This window comes from Crotalus tigris, unplaced genomic scaffold, assembly GCF_016545835.1.
Source record: "Crotalus tigris isolate CLP2741 ecotype Arizona unplaced genomic scaffold, ASM1654583v1 scf7180000017601.7605149639:7615979, whole genome shotgun sequence".
In the NCBI taxonomy this organism is placed as follows: Eukaryota; Metazoa; Chordata; class Lepidosauria; order Squamata; family Viperidae; genus Crotalus; species Crotalus tigris.
Genome location: NW_024096505.1, coordinates 2,108,974 through 2,120,442, shown reverse-complemented (window position 1 = coordinate 2,120,442; position 11,469 = coordinate 2,108,974). Strand labels below are relative to the sequence as shown.

The window sequence follows — 11,469 nt, the reverse complement described above, 5'->3', positions numbered from 1 at the left end:
AGAATGGGACTTTTGGCAGGCTCAGCAGGGCAGAGACAGCCGGGACAATTCCTATTGGCTTTTGAAAGCCAATAGAATTAGACTCTATTCAAGAGAGTCTATTCTATTGGCTTTCAAAAGCCAATAGAACAAAAGGGAGTAGCACAGCTAAGGAAAAGGGGAAAAAATGGTGGACTGCGTTGTTTGGCGACTCCGTGAAATGGTCGTTCGACCCCAAATGGGGTCCCGACCCACAGGTTGAGAACCACTGGTCTAGACTTTTCCGCAGTTTAAGAGTCCTCCCTCATAAGAGGAAGGAAGGGGTGCTGCTATCCTCCAATCCAGTGAACCAGTATTGTATAATGTAGTGATGAAGATGCTGGACTTGGAGAGAAACCCCAGTTTAAGTCCCTATTTAGACATATTGCTTGCTGAGTGAATGTGATCCCCTCATTTCTTCAGCCTAACATGTCATCATAGTTTGCTGTTATGCAGATAAAATAAAACCCCAATTTCCACTAACTTGAGCTTTCAGAGAAAATGCAATGATTTAATTTAATAAGCAATTCATCCGTCTTTTGATCCTCTCTTGTTTTTAAGTTCACGTAAGAGTGTTTTCACCAGATTGTTATTCTGTACATGAGTGTAACAGGTTGCTGTGAACCAGGATGGGTAATTTAGATGCAGGCAGCCCCTTGGGAAATCATTAACAAACCCATGCAAGCAAGATACTGGCTGAGTTTTCTCTTTGTTCCAGGACCAATGTATACCTGTATACAAAAGAGAAAAGAGGGAATATTTTCTTTTATATCCTAATAACTGTATGTAACACTACCAGCACTTTTGTTTTCAGAGAACAGAGACAAATAAAAAATGATGAGGAACTCCTTTATTTTGTTGAGTAAAATCTTGGTAACTTTTGTTTTCATCCTGTGCATCACTTCAGCAGAGAGCGCAAGCAATACCTTTACAGGTAAGTCACTATGCTACAGTTCTAATGGTACTATATTAGTTTTACTTCAGGGAGATTTTTAATTTAGAACCATAGATTATGCTTGTCAAATAATGCAGCTGGTCATTCATCCAGAACCCCAATGCTAATCATAGATTTAATATTTCAAACACTTGAGTGTCAATGACAATTCTCTCATAATGATACTTTGTAAAACAGATGTGAACACCTTTTGTTTCATATTCTTTGTCTTCTTCTCTGAACTTGGTGAGACTGTTTCATCTAAATTTGTATAGACCTTTTAGGTGAACTATGTAAACCTTGGATAAGATTTTCTTTAGTTCTGCTGAAACTTCTGTATGTATCATTTAGGAATCCCCAATTTTTTGAGCTAGTGGACATATTTAGAATTTTGAGAGTATGTTATGGGTATTCTCACAAAATGGCTGCCAAGATGAGTATTCCATCTAATCTGTTTTAAGTTAAAAGAACCTAACAAACAAATAAAATTAGGATGCCTGTTAGTTGTCAAAGGATGTCAAAGGACATCATCTCCTGATACATGAGAACCTGTTTGGGATTCCAGATATAAAGCTTTGCCGTTACTGTTTGTAGTTCTAGAATCTTATTAGCATATTCTCACTTCATAAAACTCTCTTAGATAGCAGAATGAACAAAGCAATTCTGGTAGACTGCCTTATTTTAAGAAAGAGGTAAAAGAACGCATTTTCCCCCTGCAATACTTGCATTATCCCATTTGTTGTAAATTAATGTTCCCTATCTATTAGTATTCTAGAAGGTAAGCATTTCAACTTCTCTTCCTAATTTGTTCAAGAGAGGTGAAAAGAGGTTATGGAATAGGGAGCTGTAGATCTTTATTTTCAACTTTAACCATTACTGAATGGTTTGGTAGTGACAAGTTTTCTTCACTGTTTTTTCTCCATTAATAACTGTAAAAGGGACTGTGCAATGAAATCCAAAATATTGCAATAATCATTGAGGTTATATTCTATAATTATTCTGTTGAATCAACTATTTGGATTGTATTTAATTTTACTGCTTGAAATTACATTCATGGATTCAAAGTATGGATTTGATTACAATGTACCACAATATACTGTATACTGTAGTATATTAGAAAAGTAATTTAACTATAGTTTTTCACTGTGTGTTTAAGAAAAATCTTAGCACTATTACTATTACTTGAGCAATACAATGAATGAATGAATCTAAAGCAGGAGTGTCAACTGCTGGCCACGGGCTGATTGCATCATACCGAGGCCGCATCCACCCCAGCTCCGGCAATGCAGAAAAAGTCATGATACGTCGCGATACGTCACGTGATGTGGCGAGTTTGACACCCTTGATCTAAAGTGTCAATAGTTTCAAGCCATAGTATTTGCCTGGATTATCAATGTCATAATAAAAGCTAAGCTGGTAAAATGATAATTAGCCAATAATTATAAACCTTGTAAATATCCAATAAATTTCCAGTAATGGTAGTGGAAAATTCAGCTTATAATTGAAAGACATTTACACTGCATGCATCCATCCAAAGTACATTTTAAATTAGCTTAATGGCAAGCTAAGTCTTGTAACTAAGAGCTATACAGCTGAAAATGCTAATTTGTAAACAAATTTTGCTTAGCAATTCTGCCCAGGGGAACAGTAGTGTTCTGAGAGCTGGGCCCTAACTTCTAAACTCTGTCTTTAGTGCTTGGTTTTGTTGCTGGATCCTAGTTGATGCCAGCAGGACTTCAGACTGCAATTATTATTAGCTTCATTATTTATTCAGAAGTAAAAATGTTTCCAAACAGATAGCATTTGCACTAAAGCAAATTTGTTTTGTGAATGGCTTGAACAATGTGGCCTCCAATCAAAATAGAATATCAGAGTATCTATAGTAAACAGGTAATAATAAATAAGCCTAAATGATTTATCATGAAAATTTCACAAGTACCAGACATGCCAGCATCAAGAAGAATATGCCACTGAATTGTTTCACGTGTGTGAAAGCAAAGATTCTCAAGTATCTGGAAAAAAAATCCTGATCAAATAATCTGCTTTAGGAGATTACCATATTCTGCTTAATGGTTGAGCCAGTTCTAGGTTGGCTTGTTGTACATAGGTATATTGTTACATGCTTATTTACTTTATTTTATGCTCCCCATTCCTGAAGGTTCTGAGTGGATTTTGGATAGTTTCTTCTAACATTTATCATTTGTTGATTAAACATGATCTTGCATTTTTTCTTCTGGACCTTTAGACCATATTCAAAATAATTAAAATATTGATTGAAAGATTACATGTTATCAAGCCAATGTCAACTCTTAGTGACCATTGAATGAATCTGTACCTAATATAATCTTTCAGCTCTTCTAGTGGTGTATACCTTTTACCATTGCAACTGCATCCAACCATTGTTCTCTTGTCCTTCCTTTTATTTTTCAGCATTGTGAATCTACAAGGATTACAAAGTCTTATGTTTACAATAGTGAACCTGAAAAACGTTCATTACTTCAAAGTAGTTTGATGGAAAGGTACCTTCTATGCCACTAATTCCATTCTAATAGATCACTCTCCTTTCTTTATTTTAGAAAAAGGTCTCTCTTTGCTCGGTTACCATTTATGCAATTATTCTGTGATAAAAATTGTGAGCAAAACAGTTGCGTATCAAAAATCATATGAGAAACAAACACCATGTGGAGGATGGATTCCATGGAAAATGTGCACCACAACCTACTACAAAGAAGAGTACCATCCTATTATGGTGCAAGAAGCTGTGAATGTGACAGATTGTTGTGCTGGGTATGAACAAGTGGGACCATATTGTTCTTTACGTAAGTATGAAATAAACAATGAAAAGATTATGGCTTATGAATTGCAAAATCAATGATATATATAATTATAGTATAAATTGGAAAGTTGGGACTATAAGATCTCACTGGATGACTTAGCAGCAAATAAACTGACTTTTCTGTATTTACAATTTAATGCTTTTTTTTCACAGAGCAGATCTGGTAAATATGATCCATATACAACTATAGCTGGCTGGCTGGCTGATTGATTGATTGATTGATTGATTTGATTTGATTTCTATAACTGCCCACCTCAGCAAATGATATATATTTTGGGTACTGAGATATAGAAATGTGTTTTTGACTTATGTACTTTTCCTCTTCAATCACATACCTTTTAGAGACCCAGTTTGGTGTAGCAGTTAAAGCTCTAGGCTAGAAACCAGGAGACTGAGTTCTAGTCCTACCATAGGCATGCAAAACCAGCTGGGTGACTTTGGGCTATTTTCTCTCAGCCCAGCTACATCACAGATTTGTTGTGAGGAAAATAGGAGAAAGGAGTATTGAATGAGTTATTTATAAAAGTAATAAATAATAAAATAATAAAAGGAGTATTATATGAGTTATAACAATAATAAAGGCAGGATAAAAATATTTTTAAAATACAAATAGTTGTCTATGCATTGAAGGAAATCCCTGATGTTCCTTAAAGTTGATGTATCTTGTGGAGAAAAATATTGAAGCCTAGGTTTGCTCTTATATGGGCAATCCTTTCCAGGAACAGTATAATTAGGCCATGTATTCATTTCAGTGTACTTTCCTCATGGATTTTATCTTAGGTTTATAAGCATATGTCCAAAGGTCAAATGAATTGCCATATTTGAAGGGAGACAAGCTGAATATTAAGTGACCTCCTTCCAATGTAAAACAAAATTCTTATCATATGCTCAGCAATTCTAAGACCCCTTCCCTTCATTTTGAATTATTTTGGAAAAGATAGTAAATTCCAGGATAAATCAATCAATAAATAGAAACTTCAAATCAGTATTAACTCCTGGAGTCTGCCTTTCATTTTATTTGGCAAGATTTTTTGAAATGGCTTGCCATTCCTACCTTCCTAGGGCTGGGAGAGAGTGACTGGCTTTGTGCCTAAGGCTAGAACTCACTAGAACTAGAACTCAAATTCCCCTGGTTTCCAGCTAGTGCCTTAACCACTACACCAAACTGGCTCCAATATTACAAGAGCAATTAGGAAATAAACCTCCGTTTGGTTATCAATGACAGACACTCACAGATACAGAACTTTTATTATACACATTAGAAAACTATAACTTTACATTACTTTTTGACATAATTGCCCTTCAAATTGAGGCACTTGTCATGCCTTATAAGGTTTGAAATTCGTTAATAGTAGTCGTTTGGCACCAAATCTGGGCTATGGGGGGGGGTGATCAAAAACATCCCAACAGAACTGCTTCAAAAGTTCTTGGGTGCATCTAGCAGTGTGCGGGCAAATATTATAATAAACTAATACTACACTGGAAGTGGTGCCATAGAAAATTCCACCAAATGTGAAGATGCCAAAGGAGTACTACTGGAGCTTGGTTCGACCATCAATTCAGAAGTCTACTGTGAAACCTTACGAAAACTCAGATGAGCCATCCATAACAAGCATCAGGGCATGCTGACTTCCAGTGCGGTATTGGTTCACAATAATGCTCGCCCGCATACGGGTAGATCAGCAGTTCTCAACCTGTGGGTCGCGACCCTTTTGGGGGTTGAACGACGCTTTCACAGGGGTCTCCTAAGACCATCGGAAAACTCCATTGATAACCAAATGGAGATTTATTTCCGAAATGCCCTTGTACATGGTCATTATTACTTAAACTCCTATATTATTCTGAATGCATCTTATGCACTCAGTATAAGAGTACTGTAGTTATTCTATGAGGTGCAGATAAACCTATATGCCATTTCTTCAGTTTTATGATAAAAAGATAAGATAAAATAAAGCAGTTTTGAAATCAGTGATCATTTTGCTATTATTTGCTAGTCCTTATTAATTTAAAAACCATTAGTTATAGCCTAAAATATGTTCATTTAGGTAAAATGACATAATATGCACATAAAAATTCTCCTTTGATATATAATGAAGCCCCAGAACAATATTTCTATTAGTCTGACTATAAGCATGCCTTTCTTTATCCTTTCAAAAATATTTATTAATAAAAGAAATGACTCTTCCACTGCGCAAATGTGCTCAGAGGTTTTTTGAAAGATCAATACTATTCAAAAAGTTATATTTAACTTTATTTTTTTTTTTGGTGCCAGATACAAATTCTGCCTTGATTACTATTTTCAGCTATTTCATATATTTTACAATAGGAATTTTTACTCCCAATGTAATATATTTTTATAATCATCTTAATGGAAGAGATTGTATCACTGAGTCATCTATGACTGATTAGTTGAAATACAATGTAAAGTAGTATTCATCAAATTCTACTATTGTACATCCTACTTTAATTTTTATATTCTATGATATCTTTTTCTTTTCTTCTGTTTTGGCATTTATTAGTGGAGAACATTATGATTTCTCATTTCATCTCTTTGATTATGCCCCATTTTTCTAACCATAATCTCCCATTGAGTTACAGAAGACAGTAGAAATTAGCTCTCATGGAATTATATTGAGCAGCCCTTCCATTATACTGCTAACAAGCCAGCCCAAAAGCAAAGAGTGAACACGTATAATCAATGCAAGATTATGAATTCAGTTTGGGGCCCTTTCCTTATACTTCATACTTGGTAGATCTATAATATCTCAGATTTGAAAAGTTTAATATGTAATTTAGAAGAGAGAGCCAATCTGGTCTAGTAATTAAGGCACCAGTCAATTCCTGTCACATCCAACCTTCTGTTGATCAGAAAAGCAGACTCTGCATCTCTGGGAAGATACTAGGAAGGAAAAAAAGTCATTTAGAACATTCATATATTTCAATTACGTTACTGACCAACATGCAGCCATGCCAATTTTCTTTAATTGCTATAAACATACTGTAGTTCAGAATACATGTCAGTGCTAATAGTAACTCTAGCAATTCAGATGATGCTAATGGTACTGGACCAAATTGTGAAATCAAAATTTGCTAGATTAGGTAACCTATTAATGTGGTTCATAGATATTCATCAGAAAAAATAACAGTTTGCTTAACCTTAAAAAAATTCTACATTGTGACCATGGAGAATTCTGAGTAAATGGTACAGTACGTGCAGTTTCATAGTGATCAAATAAAATTTCAGGAGAAAATGATTAGGGAGGCTTTGGTAGAAATGATATCCTGAATTTCTGTAATAAACATGCAAAATCATCTCCATCTGGAGAAAAACTCTTAAGGAAAATAGCACTTGACTTACAACAGAGCATCTCTCAAGCTTTCCAAAGAAAGATTTTACAACTGCATACAGGTATAGATTGCCCTAATCAGATTAGAGGCTCTTTCTGCTCTTGCAAATTATTTTACTGTATATGTGGGGATATACATATCTGTCTTCTTTATTTCCCTAATAAAAGCATACAGTAGCCTTTGTTAAACCATTTTCCAGACCTCAGAGTCATACTGTAGTGCTAATATTTATGAATGGTATTATTTAGTCATATTCTTTATCAACTTTTTCTTTTCATCATTTATTAATCAGCAGACAGAATTAAGAGCGTGTTACTGAATGACTTTAATGTTTCCCTTGATATTAAAGTACTTATCTCTGGATTCTAAGTAACTAGAAACGAGAGGCGTTTAGAGCACTTTAGATTTTCCCTGGGTCCTGTCCCTTGAGATCTGTTCTTTGGATGCTATACTTCTATCTATAGAGCATACTCAAAAGTCAATTTAAATAGCAGATAACTTTGGCCACTCTTACTCTCTTTATTCTATCATAACTAAAATGCATGTGCTTTGTTTTGTGTGAACCTAGGAGGAGCATATTAAATACATAATGAATTACATTAATTTAATTAATTAGATTTAACATTAACTAATTAAACTAAATTAAATTAAATGGAATTAGAGTATTGTCCTGGCTCTGCCCCACATTTTTAGAAATGCAGCCCCTGTGTTATCATTTTTTACTTTTATTTTCTTGGGTTCTTATTGACACTACTAATTTGATTGATTAATTAACATGTAGGAAAATAATGGATATTCTCTGGCAAATTGTGATTGGCTGTGACTTTCTGAGACAAAGCCACTCAACAGGCTTTACATTTATTGCAAGCAGTTTGCTAACAAGCAACAAATGACTCAGCCACATAAAATGTGCACTAGCAGTTTACCTTCTTTCTGCAAGCAGTAGTTGTCATGGGAATATGAATCATACTGAATTGTCCTTGTTTTATTTTAGCTTATCAGGCTACTAATATTTCTCTTACAACAGCCATAGTCTCTTAGTTGAAAACTTTTCAGAACATATGACAGACCTGGCAGAGTTAATCATCATCATCATCATCATCTTAGCAACAACAACAACAACAATAATATTAATAATAATCTTAGCAATGGCTAAGAGCAGGAAAATTGAAGAAAGAGACCGAGGGACTAATTCTGGCTGCACAAGACCAAGCCTTAAGGACAAATGCATATAAAGTCAAAATTGAGAAGACAGCAACAGACAGTAAGTGCCGCCTATGCAAAGAAGCTGAAGAAACAGTGGGCCACCTGGTAAGCTGTTGCAAGAAGATTGCACAGACTGACTACAAGCAGTGGCATGACAAAGTAGCAACAATGGTGCATTGGAAGATCTGCAAAAAATATCATTTTCCTGTAAGCAAAAAATGGTGGGATCATAAAATAGAGAAAGTCATAGAAAATGATAAAATTAAACTGCTCTGGGACTTCAGAATTCAAACAGACAAGCACCTGCAACATAACACCCCAGACTTAACAATTGTCGATAAGAAAGACAAAAAAGTCTGGATAGTGGACGTGGCAGTGCCTAGAGACAGCAGAATAGAAGAGAAAGAACTGGAGAAGATAACAAAATACAAAGACCGACAAATAGAAATAGAAAGACTGTGGCAAAAGCAAGCAAGGGTAGTACCAATAGTAATAGGCTCCTTGGGTGCAATCCCAAAACAACTGGAGCACCACTTGAACACCATTGCCATTGACAAATTTGCTATTAGTCAATTGCAAAAGGCAGCCTTACTAGGAACGGCTTCCATCCTGCGACGATACCTGTAATACCATCAAACATCCACATCTGCCTATCCCAGGTCCTGGGTAAGGACTCGATAGGTAGACAAAATGCCAAATCCAGTCTGAAGATCTGGCTGACTGTGCGATGATCCATAATAATAATAATAAACTATAGGCAGAACCTCCTATTTCAATCCAATCAGAAACGTTTCTACCAATCCATCAGTGGAGACACTGCAATGAATCAGTCAGTACCTGACAAGGAAGAAACAGTGCAGTTCTGGAAGCAGATATGGGATAACCCAAAGAAATACAATAAGGATGCAGCTTGGTTAAAAGAGGTGGATGCAAATAAAACAGAAGTTGAAATGAAAGAACTAGTATTAACAACAAAAATGGTAAAAAAAGAGCAAGGAAGATCAAAAATTGGTCAGCACCAGGTAAAGATGAACTGCATGGGTTTTGGCTGAAACATCTAACTGTTCTATATCCACTCATTGCCAAACAGTTCAACAATATACTACAAGGATGAGAAATTGAAAAGTGGCTAATAACTGGAAAACCTACCTAATAATGAAACATCCAGCAAAAGAGGCAACACCAGGCAACTACTGGCCAATTACCTGCTTACCAACAACTTTCAAATTGCTAACTGATGTGGTAGCTGATGTAGTACAACAGCATCTAGTTGAAAACAATCTCTTTCCACTGAACAGAAAGGAAACCGACCCAATATCAGAGGAACAAAAGATCAACTCCTAATAGACAAAATGATCTTGGAAAACTGCAAGAAAAGGAAGGCCAACCTGAATGTGGCATGGATTGACTACAAAAAGACATTTGACTCTCTGCTACATGACTGGATAATCAAGTGCCTAGAAATAACAGGAGTAAGTAGAAACATCAGAAAATTTGTGCAAAGATCGATGGCACAATGGAAGACACAGTTGCAGGTCAATGATGGGAGACTGGGAGAGGTTATTATCAAGAGAGGAATATTTCAAGGAGATTCATTATCACCATTACTATTTGTTATTGCACTGTTTCCTCTGTCAACAATACTGAATAACTCAGGACATAGCTATCAAACATCAAAAATATCTGCTAGACTATCCCACCTCCTTTACATGGATGATCTGAAGCTGTATGGAAAAACATCATCTGAAATAGAATCGCTGCTCAACACTGTCGATACATATAGCCAAGATATTGCAATGGAGTTTGGCTTGGACAAATGTGCCACACTTACTATCAAACAAAGAAAAATAGTGAAAACTGAAGGAATCAAGATGCCCACGAAAATAACATTAAGAGTCTGAATGAGGAAGATTACTACAAATACTTGGATGTCCTTCAAGCTGACAACATCAAGCACACTGAAGTCAAAAAAAAGATTAGAGGTGAATACATCAAGAGAGTGAAGAAGATCTTAAAGTCCAAACTCAATGGAGGAAATACCATAAAGGCAATCAACACCTGGGCAATTCCAGTCATTAGATACACAGCTGGAATAGTGGACTGGACTCAAGCAGAACTAAAAGCAATGGATAGGAAAACCAGAAAAATAATGAAAATGAATCATACCCTTCATCCACTCAGTGACATTGACAGACTTTATCTACCAAGGCAAATAGGTGGGCGTGGAATGCTGCAAGTACATCAAATGGCTGAAGAGGAAAACATGGCTTTGGAAGAATATCTGAAGGACAGTGATGAAGATGCACTGAAATTAGTATATCAGGAAGGCTTACTGACTATTGGAGAGACCAAACTGGCCTACAAGAAAGACCAAATGAAGAACAGAATAGAGGCATAGGAAGACAAAGTACTACAAGGCCAGTACATTAAAAAAATAGCTGGGAAAGCAGATAATAACAAGACCTGGCAATGACTAAGAGCAGGAAAATTGAAGAAAGAGACTGAGGGAGTAATTCTGGCTGCACAAGACCAAGCCTTAAGGACAAATGCATATAGAGTCAAAATTGAGAAGACAGCAACAGACAGTAAGTGCCGCCTATGCAAAGAAGCTGAAGAAACAGTGGACCACCTGGTAAGCTGCTACAAGAAGACTGCACAGATTGACTACAAGGAGCAGCATGACAAAGTAGCAACAATGGTGCATTGGAAGATCTGCAAGAAATATCATTTGCCTGTAAGCAAAAGCTGGTGGGATCATAAAATAGAGAAAGTCATAGAAAATGAAAAAAAATTAAACTGGTCTGGGACTTCAGAATTCAACAGACAAGCACCTACAACATAACACCCCAGACCTAACAATTGTCGATAAGAAAGACAAAAAAGTCTGGATAGTGGACGTGGCAGTGTCTGGAGACAGCAGAATAGAAGAGAAAGAGCTGGAGAAGATAACAAAATACAAAGACCTACAAACAGAAATAGAAAGACTGTGGCAAAAGCAAGCAAGGGTAGTACCAATAGTAATAGGCGCCTTGGGTGCAATCGCAAAACAACTGGAGCACCACTTGAACACTATTGGCATTGACAAATTCACCATTAGTCAATTGCAAAAGGCAGCCTTACTAGGAAC

General features: G+C 36.1%; 1 protein-coding gene across 3 annotated transcripts in view; it reads left to right on the top strand.

Annotated features, from left to right (window-relative positions):
* The first annotated feature begins 346 nt into the window (after positions 1 to 346).
* UMODL1 (uromodulin like 1) overlaps positions 347 to 11,469 on the top strand; it is a 46,788-nt gene continuing 35,665 nt past the window's right edge. For 2 of the 3 annotated variants that reach the window (XM_039369117.1, XM_039369101.1), the window contains exons 1-2: positions 350 to 952; positions 3,529 to 3,771. In XM_039369117.1, coding sequence (XP_039225051.1) covers positions 853 to 952; positions 3,529 to 3,771 — 343 coding nt within the window. In that variant the 5' untranslated portion in view covers positions 350 to 852. Of the gene's footprint in view, positions 953 to 3,528; positions 3,772 to 11,469 lie in introns of all 3 variants that reach the window. The other variant, XM_039369109.1, reaches the window with a different exon arrangement.